Source organism: Poecilia latipinna, unplaced genomic scaffold (assembly GCF_001443285.1).
Source record: "Poecilia latipinna isolate Pla-1442-1.1 unplaced genomic scaffold, P_latipinna-1.0 Scaffold70, whole genome shotgun sequence".
Classification (NCBI taxonomy): domain Eukaryota; kingdom Metazoa; phylum Chordata; class Actinopteri; order Cyprinodontiformes; family Poeciliidae; genus Poecilia; species Poecilia latipinna.
The window spans coordinates 338,701-355,656 of NW_015112686.1; the positions used below are offsets into that span (position 1 = coordinate 338,701).

Here is a 16,956-nt window from a genome sequence, read left to right on the forward strand (position 1 = left end):
TCCACTGATGTGAATGGGGATAAGAGGGTAGGTGGAGCACAAGGCCAGATGCAGGAGGGGGCTGTGGCAGCTTATGTTCCTCTAGAAAGGGCAACCACTACCTGAGGAGCCATCAGCAGCCTGGAGGTGCTGAGTGCATGCCTGCTCTGCACACATGGACGGAGAGTGGTTGTTGGTGCTCCACGATGTTAACACAAAGCACTCATGACATGTCTCCTCCTCATAAAATATGCCTGATCTGAGGCCGAAAACTGTGAAGAAAAACCCCAGTGCTGACTTTATTTTCACAGTTCGGTTTTAAATTCAGCTTGGATGAAACATAAACACTGTTCCATCTTGGGAACGATAACTTCAATGCATAAATAATAAGTAATTATGGGGCAACTTCTAACCTGATGTTTTCTCAAGAATTATTTAAAAAGCAGAGTATCAAACAAATTACTTATCTTTCATTAGAAAAGCTGTATTTTTAGTGCTTTTCTCTTAGCTTTTAATCCTGGTATACTGGAAAAAAGTGGACAAAACTATTTGATACCCCTCTAGATTAGATTTAGCAGACCACGACTACTCTGTGTCATTTGGAAATTAAAAATCTAATCAATCACATGTGTGGTTCCTCAAGGCTTCAGGCTGTGCCCACTTTTACTCATGTCAGATGCTCTCATTTAGCTCTGGGGACATGTTAATGTCACTAGCTTCGCCTCTGTTCCTATATTTTCCTGTAAAATGTTTGAATTCTGCTGCTGTACAAATACAGTTTTCTGTCCATGTTTTGCACATAGTTTGCAGTGTTTTCAGGAGTAGTGGGGGGCAACATGTGGCGTTCTCATGATCTAACAGACCTTCAGTCAGGAGCTTGTTTATAGCCTAGCTTAGTATAAAGACTAAAAGCATCGTAGTAAAAACTACAGTTTCCAATCCATTTTTTTCTGACCGACAGATTAAACCTGTACTACACTAAAACTTGGACTAATCCAGTTTCATCTGTTTCATACAAACAAGTAGCCACTACTATTCGGTTTTAGTTTACACTGCGAGATCTCTACATAGCCGTGTATTTTGATTTGTTTCTCTTTAAAATTGCGATTCAGGTGCTTGAACAATCTGTTGGAAACAGCACTGATATCAAGATTTCTTCTGAGTATCACTAATGCTATTAATACCTCCGTAACCACTAGATAAGTTGAGAACCATGGCATTAGGTACTCTCTTTCCACAATTTCTTTGGATTCTCATGTGCAAGCACAACATTTTTCTAGGCCAAGGAAAAACAATTAGTCATCCTAACAGATATGATTCACTGACTCTTGCAGTTCAGGTTAGTTGGAAAGAGTGCTCCTCTGCGCTTTAATTAGCAAAAAGTGTTTGTAAAGAATGAAAGAGAGGCAGGTAGCTATCTTTGTGCCAAATTCTTTGCAAGAAAGCCAACTGAATGCTTCACAAAATAAAAAAGTCTGCAATGCTTTCTCACTCTTCCCCTATTTTTGTTGAAACCATATCACTCCTCCTCTTATAGAGAGGTTCACAGCTCCTTGCTCTTCCTAAAGTCTCTTATCTTTGCTCAGGGGAATTAAACAGAAAGTCTGACATGAAAGGAACCATCTGAACAAAAGCACAAGCTAAAATCAAGAAAACAGAAAAAAGATGGGCGAGAAATGAGAGACAACAGATTCATGCAAGTTCGTAATTTAACAAAGAACATGTAATGTGACTTTCAGCTTCGGGATGTTGCACTAGCAGTGAGTTCCTCTAGAAGGTGAATTAAAAATGAGTTAATTCACCTTTAGTGAATATTAAGAGATATAACTAATTTAACTTTTCATTGATCCGGTATGACACAGTGTCATTTTACATGTGATTTAAAATTCCAAGTTTGAGTTTTAACAAATAAAATAGCAAAAAATCTCAATATTTTCATTGGTCTTTTTTTACTGTGCAATTATAACCTGAAAATAAAGAAGTCATACAAAACGTAAAGAAAACAGCCAGGGGGAAACAGTGGCTCAATTGTCAGATGAATATGAAATAGCCTACATAGGTGAAGTTCATTTAATATTTTTCATGTTGGTGAGAGAAAAAAAAAAGTACATGATGAACTTTGTCTTTAGTCATTTAAATATGTAGCTGCTCTTATTTTATGACAAACAACATAAGTGCAACAAAAAGTTGTGTGTTTTATCAGAGGCCCCTTTAAAATGTTCGGGCACCTTTAGTACGTGCAGTAAACTATTTAATTTTTCACAGATTAAAATATTTAATATGTCATAAAATATTCTATAAAATATAGAATATTTAGTCGACAACATTAATCAAGGATACACTGCATTATCTAAATTGATGGTGAGGCATTGAACTCCACTGGAACCTGCGCTGGAATCTCACATTGAAATTATATTGAATTGTCCCTTGTCTGAAACACAGCTTTAGTGCATTACCTTCACATTATACAGCGTTTGAAACTTAGTGATTACCAAAAATAAACGGAGCACTGGAGCAAATGTCATAGTGAAGGTTGAGCCACTACCAGCAAGATCAAATTTCTGTCCTGTTGTAAATGATTCTGCACTGCGGCGATAGGCATATTACCGCTGGCCCTGGGCGTCACTATCGAGCAGCAGAAATCTCCTAGATGCCCTGCTCTGTACTTGACTCTTTCAGAGTCGTTAAATCAGTGGAAAATCTGTTCATATCATCAAAGAGTCACGTAGAGGTTGGCTCCGGTAATAGGCAGCCTGTCATGGAACCTCACCGCTCTGGATGATTATCACAGACAGATATAGTTCACTTGGTAATGCTCTCATGTTACCAATAGATCTCTGTTTCAGATTCCAGAAGCGGGGGGACAGCTGAAGTTCTGAGCTAGACTCAGCTCAAACAAAATTTCTGTTTTTGCATGCAATGCATCACATTCATGACACATTGCATGCAAGGAACTCACGATCGGTTTCTTTGTTAAAGAAAATACCGATGAGTGTGTGCTGTTGTAAAGCACCACCCACGTCACAGGTTCGAATCCCGGGCCTGACCTGATGACCTTTGCCGCGTGTCTTTCCCCGCTTCCCCTGAAGGTTGTTTCAAGTAAAGTAGGCAGGTGGAGAGAAAAGAGTATCAGTCAAAAAGTGAAAGATTGAAATAAAGTAAATCCTTCTGAATCCAAAGCTAAGACCAAGCAGAGAGCATCTCAGTTTTGCCCAATAAGGTATGGAATGCTGAGATACCTCGGCCATGTGATGTGAAGAAGCAAAGTGACTTAGAGGGAGTGGGAGGCTGGTTCTCCTGCTATGTCTGCCAACAAGATAATAACCAGCTTTTCTAGTTGAATAAATCTCAGAACACACGTCTAAAATTACAAAAATGTTGCGTCACAGATCTAAGAAAATTGCAGCTTTGAAGGAGGATGAAACAGAATGTTAGAACAATGATGGTGAAGTTTGATTTTGTTCAGAATAGATTCTGTGTGTCTGTGGGGGGGGAAAAAAAAGAAACATATCCTCTAGAGATTATTAGAAATATTACATATTACAATATTTTGATCATTTAATGACAATCTTTAAGAATTGAAGTACTTTTGCATATAGACAGAACGGCTGCTAAAAATTCTGGAAAAATTATGAAGAAAAACAAATGTACTTTTGGCTCCATCTAGTGGTAAACCAACACTCGACTCATCTTTCTCCTGGTTAGTATAAGAGTGAAATCTGATGAAGGATTTTCACACACCTCTGTGCCCTCAGCATCACAGCGGATATATCTTTGCTGGAGCTCTGTAGAAAATGTGAGCTGTGCTGCATCTTCAACTGGATTCTGGTTTTCATCTCTCCATGTCGTTTCACCAACTGCACACAAAAATGTATTCACAGCGTTTTCTTCAACAAAATGTTGTGCTGCTGGAGATCTTTGACCCATTTTATGAAATAAAACAGAATTAACTGATTCTGTTTTTATCCAAACAGAATCAGTTAATGACTTGAGAACACCCCAAACCAAAAAATGACATCAGGATGTATCTTGTAAATTTTGTTGTTTGTCTTGCATGCTGTGGATGTGTAGTAACATTAACATGTAGGGCATGCCTGTTTGGGCAGTTGAAATTTTGCTATTTTAAGTATCCATAAGACATGGAAGTCACAATTTAACAAGAATGTAAGCTTAAGGTAAAAATGCATCCGTCCTAATTCAGCATTGCGTCGCTGTGGTAACAAGGCTAGGAAGGAAACCCAGATATTCCGCTCTCCCAGGAGGCATACTTGAAGAATCTTCAAAATAAATCCACCTGGGAAGCAACCTTATCTGATGCCCCACTCAACACAGGAAACCATTTTTCGGTGAGGAGAAGTAGTTGACCTCTTTGCCCCCGATGATGAAGTTCATTGTCTTATCGCTGACATTCATCTTTCGGGATCCTAAGTACAGTTGGCCAAACGATGAAGCTCATTTCGGTGTTTTGTATCCAAGATCTTGTGCTTTCATTCCTGATCCATATCTCATGGCCATAGGTGAGGGTCAGAATGTAGACGGTCCAGTAAATCAAGAAGTTAGCCTTTTGGCTGACCTCATTCTTCACCACCATGACAAAAGGGAGCTCCCTACCCATATACTGCTGCATTATGCAGATCTTAGTGACCGTAAGGTTTCACATGTAAATTGGAGGGACAGTTTAGAAGCATATTAGGATCTCGTGTCTTTGTTTATCAAAGGCAGCTCTTCTGTAGAAAATTCCCTTTCCTGCTCACAGCTAATCGAATTAGCCCCGTCATTATCAAAGTCTATTTTGAAGACAAAAGCACAACACAGAACATTCACCACCTGGCAACAATAGACAAGATTAAACCCCTAGAAAATGCATCTTAACAAGAAAGCGTGAAGAGCATTCTATGAACAGACAGTTAACTCAGTTAAACCTGTTTCAGAAAATGTGAAAAATAAAAGTACTGTGCACAAACAGGCTCAACATCAAATGCAAATTAGATTAACTGCAAAATGTATTAAGCCACAAAAATAGACCAGGATTCCATAATTCTAACACAGGAGCAATGTGGCTTGCTGATGCAACACCAGCAGCTGAAGTTGAGGAAGTTATTTAGAGCACAGATAGACTACAGACTAAGACAATTCTGTTTTTATTGAGGCGTCTGCAGAACAGCATGGGAGAGAAATCGCCTGGCAATTGGAAGTTGGTGAGTTCATTCTCAGCTTCCCCTGACTGCATGTCAAAGTCTCCTTAGGGAATACACTAAACTTCACATTGTCTACCAATCTGAAACCTTGTGTGTCTTTGTATGTGTGAGAAGTGTAAATAAAAAAGCACTGCAAGTGTCCTGTAAAACTGGAAGAGCACTATATAAATGCATTTTATCTCCCATCACTTAAATACATTGATTTAGTTTTTGAATGTAAAACCTTGAATTTTCCAGTTGAGACAGAAGAACTGTCTCAATTACTTTAGACACCTGGAGAATAATCCTACTAAAGCAAACCAAAACCAAACATCCAAGGTAAAGTTATGGTTAGCTAATTTATTTACATGTTTTCATCATGTAAACCACTTTGAATTGCGTTGTTGCTGAAATGTGCTATACAGATAAGCTTGCCTTAGATTTTAACTGCTGAAAAAGGAGAATGTGATATCAGAGAGGTGGAATTCCTCCATAAATACATTATAGATAAAAAAAAAAATTAAACCAATAGTTGAAAGGAACATGAACATTAAGTAGATGGATTCCTTTAATTTAATTAAATCACAATGTCACAAATCCAAATTTGAATATTTAAAATTAGTTAGAAATACATATCAAAAGCAGTTTGCAGTAACAATGTATGTGACTGCTGTGATTTGACTTTAAATTATCTCTCCATCCATTTTCCATGATATCAAATGCTGTGAAGGATTTAAGACCTTCATGACTGGACAGGTTACCACTTCGTCACAAGATGTTAAACAGGTTTAAATGTTGATTCATTATTTCCATCTGATCCCTAATATTGGTAATATAATCATATCATTTCATTTCCCATAAATATCCGTGACCCCATTTATCATGAAAGAACAGCAGTAAAAAAAATAAATAAAATGACTTCAATCCTACCTCTGAAGAAGCTACTGCTTTGAGGGGAACCATGGTATCCAGATGCAGACAGATTTGACAGGTTTGGAGATTCTGCAACAGTCTCTAACCTGTTCTCAATGTTCCCCTCCTAAATAAGTAAGAAAGTAATATAAAATACATTAAGAAACTCCAAATTTCATAAAATGTACAAATAAAGTGCTGCAGCAAAAAAGCTCAGGTGTGATTTCTGGCTACCTTGTCTACTTGGGTCCACTTCAGAGTAAACGCAGACGTTTCTTTGGACTCAGTCAGGCCAGCCTGATCTCCTGTGTCATCTGCAAAGCCTCTTCTCAGACACAGCATGTTTCCTTGAGTGCTTTCTTCCTCCTTCTCTCTGTCTTGATGAGACAGGCTGTAGCTCATCTGAGCCTCTTTCAGGTCTGTGAGAGTCACACCCTGCGGGATATCCACACAGCTTCGTGTCTGTCAGCAGTCAAACACAATCTATTAAAGCCAGAGCTTGTGAAGCACTTAGTTTATACCTGTGTTGACCTGCGAGTTTGCCTGGCATGGCGGGACTTTGCTTTCCTCTGAGATTCTGCTTCTTCATCCTTCACAGGAGCCAGATATGACCTGACAATAACAAGCAGATAGATGTTTAAGAGAAAGTACAACTGTAGAAGAGACCTTTCTGTAGATGCAGGCTGCGTTTCTGAAAGTAACCCCGACATATGTAATTGAACAGCAAGAAAACTATAACTCCAGTTGAAATATGCCAGCAAAGGCTTTTCAATGTGAAATTGTTGCATTTCTCATCCATGTAATGCACCTTTTTTAAAGCTTTGTAATTTTTTTTTTATAAAAAATTGCTTAGTGTTATACACATTACAGAAGTTGTCTCATATCTGACACCACATTTAAGCATTAAAACATCAGAAATATCTGCAAAAACACATACACACTATCTCTATATCTTAATCCTGCCATACAAATTTTAAAACAAATATAAGAAACCAAATCAAATAGGAATAAAAACCAAATTATCTTTGCTTGTACTTGCAGCATTACCGGTTTTGCAGTCTTGCAAACGACTGCATCCCCCAAAAGATGAAAGCTACAGTTGAAAGAAAACCGTAAGTACTTGTATTCTAAACCGTAAGTATTAGAATACAAAGTCTTGGTCTATTATTGAAGTTTAAAGTGGAAAAAAATGAGAAAAATATCAAGGAGAAAGTTGGCAGAGTAACTATTGAAATGTATACTTGTGCTGAACAAATAACTCTTATTTTTCTCTTCATTTAGAAATAGATTTGCTGTTGTCTTTGAAAATTCTACATAAACTGGGAGCTTAGCATTGGCAGCAGCTACTAAGAGACAAGCACATCATGCACCACTGCCTTCACAGACACTAGAAAAGGGCTGAAAAAGCACAAGCTGCGGTTGTGTTTTGGCCACTCCTCTGCTTCACTTTTACAGTTATTGATCGTTCGGTTCCAGAGTCACCACAAGATTTCACAAAGCTGTTCAGCAGCAGATTCTATTGTAAAGTGAAAAAAAAAAAAAAAAAAAAGCTTTGAGTATGGATAGACTAACACAGGTTCTGTGGCTGACATCAACAATGACGAAGCAAAAGAAGAGAAAAGTCAAAGATATTATTTGAAAGACTAAAAACTATATCTCAGATTTTGGAGGAAATACTGCTCATACTATGGAAAACTGCTTCCCTTAAGCTCCGTATTTAGAACTAATTAAGGATGTGCAGCCTCAAGCCAACAATTGTTATTTACAAGAAAAGCCCATCAGTACCAGTAAAGAGTGTAATTACTACATTAAGATAATGAGCCTGATGACAAAGAGCTTCAGGCCTTTTAAAAGTCTGAAAGTGAAATAGTTTACATAATAACCCAAGAATAAAACAGAATGACTCACACTTTTTTTGAAACGTACCTGGAAACAAAAGCTTGCATGGTTCCTGTGGAAGGTCAGAGACTAAGGCACGGAGATAGTGCAGCAGTGATGAGAGGGAGAGGCTGGAGAAAATGACTCTCTGCAGCAGGCTACACAACGGGGAGGGAGCAGGGGAGAGCGGCTTCCTGTCTGGATGATGCATACACAATCAATTTATACTTTCTGTCTAAGAGCAGCTGATACAAGCAAGTCTACTTCAAAAGGCAAGCAGCAGGACAGATCTGTACAGAGAGCCTGCAGGGAATTAGCTAAGGAAAGCTAAAAGCAAAAAATAAAAGAATATAAAATATTCTTGACTTAGAGAAAAATAAAAACATAGCATAGTTTTATAAAAAAATAAATAAATAAAGATGCTAAATATGGTTTATAATATATCAAACTGGGGTGGCATACTCAATTATATATCTATGGATGGATGATGAACCATATTTAGCAGTAGGCATGCATATCATATACATACGCGCACCCCCACTTCCAAAATTACCAGTAGAACAGTTTAAGCTCCAGTAACAACGCCGTCTCTTCAAATGCTCAACGTCTTGTAGCTATGGCTGACTACGTCTTATTTCCTGTACGAAGGATTTGTTTGAAAGCATTTATTTGGCCAGTTATAAACAATATAAGCTTAGTATAGATCCGAAGAGGAACATGGTGGCCTTGCTCAAGACATAAAAGGTATTTGTGGCTTTTTTCAAACAACTCTGGACTTCAAAAACAAATAATTCCCAAATCTGTGTTGAATAAGTGTTACCAGCTTTCAGAGGTCTAAAATAAATATTTCCACCTTTTTCATAATTAAGAGAACAATGTTTGGAGGAACCCCAGAACTTACTAGCTTGGGAAAATGGGCCTCCAAAACCCAAATCCAACCGTGAATGTTCAGATGAGACACTCTTAACTGTGTACTGAGAAGCTGAGGTCAATCTGTTCAGCATATGAATGTGATAGAACAGCACTACATCGAGTATATAAAAGGAAAGAGGGTTTATTTTAACAACAGAGGGTACCGACACACATTAACAGAAACCATACCAAAGAAAACCAAAACAGACAGATTCAGTAAAAATTCACAAAGTAACATATTTTGCCCTTATTATTGTTGTGCAGCAAATAATAACTGTCATGTGAGGATTCACAGTATCAATAGGCTTTTCCTGATGAGTTCTGAAAAAAAGCCTGATGCGGCTTTACTTCCAACACAGCAGATGAGATTTGTGACTGCAATCAAAGGAACCATGAAAACCATCGTTTCATATTCCTTTAAATATTACTACCCAGGACATATTTTTAATTAATGTCTGACACTATAAAGATATGACACAGCAAATTGAAGTGGTTAATCTACTTGATACATCGTCACCTTTTTTTTTTTTTTTTCCTGCACTGGCCTCATACCAGCTCATTTCCACACCAAAATTTGTTCAAAATCTTGGGCTCTTCTTTTGTTCAAGTATGTTTGGCATCATAACGTTGCTATAGTTCAGCGGTGACCGCACAGCCATCTATGTAAAGAATGATTTGTCCCTGAGCTTCTTCACTGTGCCATTTAAAGGCTGCATGAAACAGTATTCACTCTGAGTAAATCTACCCATTGTACAGTAAACTAAAGTTATAAAATACCGCTGAAGAAATAAGTCGATCCATTTCTTTGACCATCTTGAGGATATAAATCTAACTTGAACTATGCATGTACATCTTAGTAAAATATATTATGTCATATTTCAAAGTCAATACTTTACAATTAATTCCACTATTTTATTAGATTCATTTTACTGATATTTTTCAAGTATTTATTTCTGTTAAGTTTGATGGTTGGAAACCCAAATTCAATTTCAGAAAGAAAAAAAAAATATACATACATATGACAAATGAGCTAAGACAAAAAAAAAAAAGGTTTTAGCACAGTAACGTTGTGCTTAGGGCACCGTTTGATGTACGAAGTCATGAAGTGAAGACTGCTGTCTGATTGGTGCTCAGCAGAAAGCCATTACCTCTCTCCACAAGAAAGCATCCAAAAATGATAATAAAGCTGGCTGTTCACAGAATGCAATGTATTAAAGCAGCAGAAAAATCAACTCTGTGTTCATATATTAATGGTTATTAAAGAAAAACTGAATAAAAGGAAAGAAGTGTGGTTAAAAAAAAAAGATGCACAAACAACATGGGACGCAGTCTTGAGAGGACAGTGATGCAAACCCAATAAAGAGTTTGGCAGAGCTTCCAACAAACGTAACCAGGACATGGGATTTGATTTCCACTTCTCATTAGCTGTAAGCCGTAATTATAAAAAGTAGCAGAAATAAATGCTTGCAAAACATAACGCTGTGTGTAATGAATCCATATAATAGATGACTCCCACTTTGTCAGCTGAATTACCGAGAGAAAGCCGCATGGGATTTTATTGAACCAAAAAAGCTTATGCAGTGACTTCTTTATGTTACTTGGTTAAACCTTTCAGGTTGTGCAGAAACATGATGGGAAAAGTGGGACTTATGAAGAGTGGGTCATTTTCTTTAAAAAGGTAACTCTGTTATGAATTAAGGCTTTTGACATTGTTATTGAGAGGTAAACATAAAGAAAAAAAACAACTAAATTTCATCATTTTGATGTTTTTAGTTTCACTTAAACTCCAGCCCAGTGCACTCTGATTTGGTCTGCCTTCCAAACGTCATCTGCCTTCAAACAAAACTAAACAAAAACGGCATTTTGTCATGGTGTAGACAGTCTGAAAAAGTTCACGTTCTTCTTGGTGGATTTCTTTAGCATACTAACAAAAGAACAAAAAAAAAAGTCATCATCCAGACCTGTAACAAAGATCAGAGGACATAAGAAATGTAACAGAAGGGGCATCTTCTCAAAAGTAGTCTCAGTCTCCGTCTTACAACAAAAATATTCACACCCAAACTTTTTCATCGTTTGTCATTTTAGTCAATTTTAAGTGACAGACCAACATAAACAAAACAAGGTTTTCAATATTGTACAAAAAATAAAAAATAAAAAAATGGAAAGGGCGACCTTGCATTTATATCCTCTTTACTCCAATATAGCCAAAGAACATCCAATTAAAGTAATTGCTTCCAGGGATCGTCTAATAAATAAATCGTCACTTTTATCTAATTTAATCTCAATAATATTACAGCTGCTCTGTGAAGGTATCAGAGGTCTGTTAGAGAACTCCGGTGAATAAAAAGCATCATGAAGACAAAAGTAAAACACGACGTTTTTGAAGGAAAGTCACTAAAAGCCGTGTTTCATGGTGTTGTGGGGATGATTTTCCTTCAGCAGGTTCAGGGAAGCTGGTCAGAGTTCATGGGAAGATGGACGGAGCCAAATGCAAAAAGAGATGAGGCGAGATCTAAGGTTTCCCTAACGAGCTGAAACTCTGAATGTGCTTGAGCAATCTTTCTAAAGAGCTAGTACAAAACTTGCAATTTGTACATGGACTTACAAATATTTTTAAATGTAATAAAATAATAGTATACTTGTCAAAATTTTAGTTTGAAAGCCTCATATTTATTCCCTTCCAATTTACATTAAATAGTACTCTGTGTTGGTCTGTCACATAAAACCTAACATAACAAATATGTTCAAGGAGTGAATAATATCACAAGACATTGGATTTTCAATTTACTGAGTCCAATAAATTAATTTATGGAACACAAAAGTGATTTTCTTACTTGCTTCATTTATTTTCTAGAAAAGCAAATTCTTCCGATAACTCTTCTTCTTCTGCCTCCTGTGGCTCCTCTTCAGTCATCTCTTTTACTTTGCCATTTTTATTCTCCTCTGTCTCTGCCTCTCGTTTCTCCTCTAGGGCTGTCGATTCCTCCTGAACTTTTTCTTCATAATCTGTCTTGCTTTCTGACCCAGCAATCATCTCTTCGCGCTCCGTGTCATTTCCCTCCTCTTCCAAGTCTTCGCGCTCCGTGTCATTTCCCTCCTCTTCCAAGTCTTCACGCTCCGTGTCATTTCCCTCCTCTTCAGGAGCGGTTTCTTCCATCTCTCCATCTTTCTGCTCAACAGGAGATGAATGTTGTTCATCTGCTGCTGCATATTCTTCCTGTTGCAAAGACGCTCCTGCTTCTTTCTCTGAAGACGGTTCCTGTCCATCTTCAGCTGCTGGAAGTGCGTCTTCTGGAGTTTTTTCTGTGTCCTCCTCTCCAGGTGCTGCAGCTACCTCTTCCATTTCCTCAGTTGTGGGAGCTTCCTCTTCCCCAGCAGGTGCCTGGTCTTCAGTTTCAGGTTCAGCAGCCTCTTCTACTTGCTCCTCAGATTTGACAACATCCTCTAATTGCTCCTCGATTTTGGTAGCCTCCTCTTGATCCTCAAGTTCGGCAGCTTCCTCTTCTTCCTCATCACGTTCTGCAGCCGCCTCCTCTTCCTCATCACGTTCTGCAACTTCCTTTTCTTCATCAGGTTCTGTTTCCTCCTCTATTTGCTTCTCATCAAGTTCCGCATGCTCTTTTTCTTCTTCACTCGTGCCGGCATTGTCTACTTGTTCCTCATTTGTTTCAGCTACCTGGTTCTGTTCAGCTGCCATAATGTCTTCTTCCTCCTCAGTTTCTACAGCTGCCGTTTCCTCCGCGGCGGCTTTAGCCGCCTCTTCGTCTTTTTCATCATCAACTGCAGCCAATTCTTCTTCATCGTCAGTTACCTCTTCATCCTCGGCCACTGCTTTTTCCTCAGCGTCATCTGCCTCTTTCCTTTCAAGATGCTCAGCAGGAGGCTGTGTCTGGTCTTCCACCTAAGACAAGACAAAAGCAGTGTTACTTCAGATGAAAAGTCTGCAGCGCAGAAGCACCTAAACATGCGGCTGTTTCGGTCAATGCTATGTGATTGCAGTGACTCAGAAATGATGTTTGACTGCAGCTTGAATGTGAAGCCGTACCAAGCAATTACTTTACTCAAATTAATGACAGAAAAATCTCATTAACGTCTCCCTACAGGCAGAGTACAGAAATAGTAAGGAGACCGTGGAAGATGTCTCTGTGTGAGTCGAGCCTGTTCTGGCATAATTCTCAAGGTTAATCTGCTAAAAGCCAACCGTTACTGGAACTGTAAAATTTGCTAAACTGGTAAGCTACGCAACAATGTGTTTGCTTGTACAGACAAAAGGTACTTATAAAATGTAATTAGACCCCTTGAGAATATCCATTTTGTCTTGTTTTTTTTTTCTCCTCTTTACAAATGAAGTGTGGTGTGTATGTGTGTATTTCTATGCATCCCTCGAGTCTATTGTGTGCAGAACAATATTTTTTTTCTTCAATTACAACTTAAGTTCACAGGTTACTTCAAAGATTCGCTGTGTCTTTACCTTGTTGCAAACTACAAATGGAAACATTTCTGGCTTTTGTTCAGCAAATCTTTCTATTTTTCCATGAAGGTCAGATTAATGAAGAGCATGAGTAAAATGTTTGAAAACCCTGTTTATTTCTGGCCATTATGCAGCACTTTGTGTTGGTCTATAACCAAAAATCTCAATAGTGCATTGAAGTTTGTGATTGTGATGCGACAGATAGTAAAAGTTTAGGGAGTATCAATATTTTTTTCAGGGGACTCCATCAGTGCCAAATAAGAATAAAAAGGAGAACCACAGAAGCACACTCGTACATTGGCTTGTCTAATGGTTACTTGAGTATTTTGTTTCCGTGTTTCTAAGATGATAATCTTGTGAATGGAGTGTAGGCTATATTTATTCACACTGGAATATACTGTGCTTACCTGATGCTCTTCACTGGCCTTCAGGAACAGCTGGGACCCTTTACGTTCAAGAAACGCTCTGAAAGATCCAAGAATGCCATTATCAGACTTGTTGTCAGTGATGGTGGTGATAGACTACACTTTCTAAAAATGTGTGAATCGTCAAAATGTCATTTTCCAAATGTGCTCATTTAACAAACACGATAAAGTAAGGCGAGCAAATCACAGAAGTGCTTAGACAGATCGGGGCAGCCTCACAACATGAATACAAGACCTACCAACAATGGACTAGACAAATAAGCGATCCATGCACTGTGATAGAAAAGAAGGCTTTGACTAAGTCGACAAAGTTCTGGGTGAGAGGAAGGAAGCAGATTTCTCAACTTCTCAAAAAGCTGCATTTCCCCCCCCAGAATTTACCTGAGTTTAGCAGTTTCCACCAGCTGTGCCTGGTAAGTGTCCAGTTGATTTTTCAGTTTCAACATCTCACTGGTCTGTCCATCCAATGTAGCGGTCATTGCAGTAACCTGGGCAATCTTTTCTTCCATCTTTGATTCAGCTTCAGCAAAGTTCAAAGACAAGTCCTCAACCTTGTGGGACAGCTCCCTGCCCAGAGCAGCCAAATCCTCCATCTGCATCCTGATGTCCTCAAACTCTACGCTCTTCCCCGTCAGCATGCTCTGCAACTGGCTCAGTTGCTCCAGAGACACGGTGGCTTGCTGCACTTCTGCCAGATGGGTTTTCATCTCGGTGTGCACAGACAGCACCTGAGCAGGGAGGTCGGATGTCTTCAGCTGCTCGGCCATAGCCAAAGCCATGCCCACCTGTTTCTGAGTCAGTGCATAAGACTCCTCCAAGGAAGCCAGTCGTGTGTTCACGTTCTCTGAAACATGTTGCTGCAATGAAGGAGACGCATAGTCTTAAAGACCTAAAGCATTAAAAGTTTCATCAACCACCATAGATAAATGGAATACTAAGGAAATGTTTGCACTGAAGAAGAGAAGAGGGTAGAAAACAGTTGAAGGTTTTAGCGAATTGTAAAAAAAAAAGTCTTCAAATCCAGCAAGATTTTCTAGGTTATGAACTGAGATAATGTAAACCCAACCATTCTAATTAACTTCTTCAGAAGACAGATGTGCCACTTTTGTTTGCAGACTTTGAAACACAGATTTGTGCCAGATCACAAATTTACTCTACTAGATCAATTCAAAATAAGTTTCAGCTGTCTCCAACTTAATAGATCAGAGCAAAAAAAGTTCATATTTACTGTTCATACATGTTAAATTGTTAAGTCATTTACTTTAACTATAAAGGATCTTTAAACCTTGATCAATAATTTGTTTCATTGGGACTAGAGGTGATGTCACAATGACAACTCTACAGGTAAAGCTGATTTCACAAGAACTCCTGAAACAAAAATAAAATTAAAAGAAGACATTTTAAAATCTGCCTTTGGCATCTTATGTTGCCATCTAGCATGATCTGCACAATTAGATTTACCAGGTGTATTTCTCCAAGTTTTCCAAAAAGTCCCCCAAATTTTCTAATCAAGAATGCCGTATGAAAAATTTGACTTTTCAAAAGGATCACAAAAGAGCAGCCTGGCTAGAATAGATGATTAGATGAGCTATTCCTAAATTGAGTCTACTAGTTACAAAACCAAAATCTAAAAACTGGTTTAGAAACCATCTGGGTCATGGTAAAACAAACTTTGCAATTTTTGAAAACATGGATGAACATTTACCTCAAAATGTGCATATTCCTAAGTCTGTTCATACGGAGAGGACTCGCTGAAAAAGACCAAGCCTCATGCATGCAAAGTTTCCACAGAGAGGTCTTCCCTTTGGACTTCTCATAGTACAGAGAAATATAGCCCGCAGCAGCCATGACACAACAGAGCTGCTAGGTTCTTACTACCTTATATATGCATATTCTGACATTGTACATTATTTTAATAATACAAAATATTTTATTTCCCAACTGTCTGATTAGTTGTTACTCACATTCTGCACACAAGTGTTCAAAGAGTGTTGTTTGGCATCAGAAATCTCAATCTAAATATAGTCTTGGCACATTGCTGTCTTGTTTATGAAGTTTGTGCATCTTCTGCCCTGCTTTAGGTTTGTTGTTCTGCTTAATTAATGTAGTAGAATTATTTCCATTGACAATATAAAGATCTGATACAGAGTCTGGCTAAAATGACCTTCTTATTGGTCTGAAACAAACATCAACAGCTGCGTGTATGTTGGAAATAGCAGGAAACTCCTGGCATTTTGAAACTTGATAGAGTCCTACATATTTTAGTTTTCTTCACTGCAGCTTAAAGCTTGTATGTGGCCCAAGGGCTGTTCTTCTATTTTCAGAAACATGTATTTTAAACAGCAGTTCATTCATTAAATAGGCCATCATTAAAGGCAAGTCGGATCAGGTCCGCAAGCAGGACTCCAGCTTTAACTATATTAAGTTTTTACCTTTGTATTTGACAGCCTCAGCTCCTCGTGAGAAGACTGCAGTTTGGCTATTTTCACCTGAATGCCCATGACGCTGTCTGTTAGGTCAGTTAAAGTTAGGTGCTGCTGGAAAAAAAAACATGCACCGGCGACCCATCCGATCACAACGACCGAAACTAAAAGCAGCAGATGAGTGTGGTTGTTCCCACCGGGGCGAACTTCTGTTTCCAAGAGCTCACTTTTAAAAAAGTTATCCTCCTGTTTGTGATTGCTTTTCCCTTTTCGGTGCTTGGCTGTCATTCTCCCCCTTTATGTCAAGGACACGATGTTCCAGTCAGGCACAGAGGTGATATCCAAACAGCCTGCGGGTCAAACAGAGACCAGCCGCGGCGAGAGCCCTGACTAACTTCTGACGCTGTGAAAACGGACCGGGGTCGCGGAACCGATAAGCTACACAGAGGAGTCGGATGAAGAAAAGGAGGCGTGACAGAGCGGTGTGATTTTTGTCAGGGGGGCGTGAAGCCTGGCTGGCACTGGGAGTGGCTGACCCCCCGCCATGGTAGCCCGCCATGTGCACTGCTCACGGTGAGTATGGCGCTATTTATGAGCCATACTCATAAATACTCTATGACCTTTGAAATTAGACATTTATTCTATTGAGTATGCTAAAAAAAAAAAAAAAAAAATCCTCACCCGCTGGGGGAAAAAAAAAAAAAAAAAAAAAAATTTTTTTTAGGGAAAACTGTGAAAAGTTTCGCCCCCCATTTTTTTTTTTTTGGGGGGGTTTTTAA

The 16,956-nt window shown here is 38.6% G+C and overlaps 2 protein-coding genes and 1 long non-coding RNA gene across 9 annotated transcripts in view; 1 reads left to right on the top strand and 2 right to left on the bottom strand.

Annotated features, from left to right (window-relative positions):
• The window catches only part of LOC106934828 (protein phosphatase 1 regulatory subunit 12B-like), a 21,306-nt gene extending 13,200 nt beyond the window's left edge, over window positions 1-8,106 (bottom strand). For all 4 annotated transcript variants that reach the window (XM_015014974.1, XM_015014990.1, XM_015014982.1 and 1 more), the window contains exons 1-5: window positions 7,995-8,106; window positions 6,590-6,680; window positions 6,303-6,503; window positions 6,087-6,195; window positions 3,721-3,836 (exon numbers count right to left, since the gene is read on the bottom strand). In XM_015014974.1, coding sequence (XP_014870460.1) covers window positions 3,721-3,836; window positions 6,087-6,195; window positions 6,303-6,503; window positions 6,590-6,680; window positions 7,995-8,014 — 537 coding nt within the window. In that variant the 5' untranslated portion in view covers window positions 8,015-8,106. The remainder of the gene's footprint in view (window positions 1-3,720; window positions 3,837-6,086; window positions 6,196-6,302; window positions 6,504-6,589; window positions 6,681-7,994) is intronic.
• LOC106934744 (high mobility group nucleosome-binding domain-containing protein 5) lies at window positions 8,059-16,744 on the bottom strand. Of its 4 annotated transcripts, none has more exons than XM_015014848.1 (5): window positions 16,187-16,742; window positions 14,136-14,611; window positions 13,737-13,794; window positions 11,693-12,759; window positions 8,059-8,144 (listed from the first exon to the last, which is right to left on the bottom strand). In XM_015014848.1, the coding sequence occupies exons 1-4, from the start codon at window positions 16,463-16,465 to the stop codon at window positions 11,698-11,700; spliced, it is 1,875 nt and encodes a 624-aa protein (XP_014870334.1). In that variant the 5' UTR covers window positions 16,466-16,742; the 3' UTR covers window positions 8,059-8,144; window positions 11,693-11,697. The 4 variants fall into 4 exon arrangements, with proteins under 4 accessions (XP_014870334.1, XP_014870350.1, XP_014870326.1 ...); XM_015014864.1 differs by lacking the exon at window positions 8,059-8,144 and adding an exon at window positions 8,983-10,673 and having other exon boundaries at window positions 11,973-12,759; window positions 16,187-16,739; XM_015014840.1 differs by lacking the exon at window positions 8,059-8,144 and adding an exon at window positions 10,614-10,819.
• On the top strand, window positions 10,816-11,355 carry LOC106934878 (uncharacterized). The gene is made up of 2 exons (XR_001421785.1): window positions 10,816-11,261; window positions 11,307-11,355. It is a non-coding gene; the product is annotated as an uncharacterized LOC106934878 (long non-coding RNA).
• Window positions 16,745-16,956: the final 212 nt, after the last annotated feature.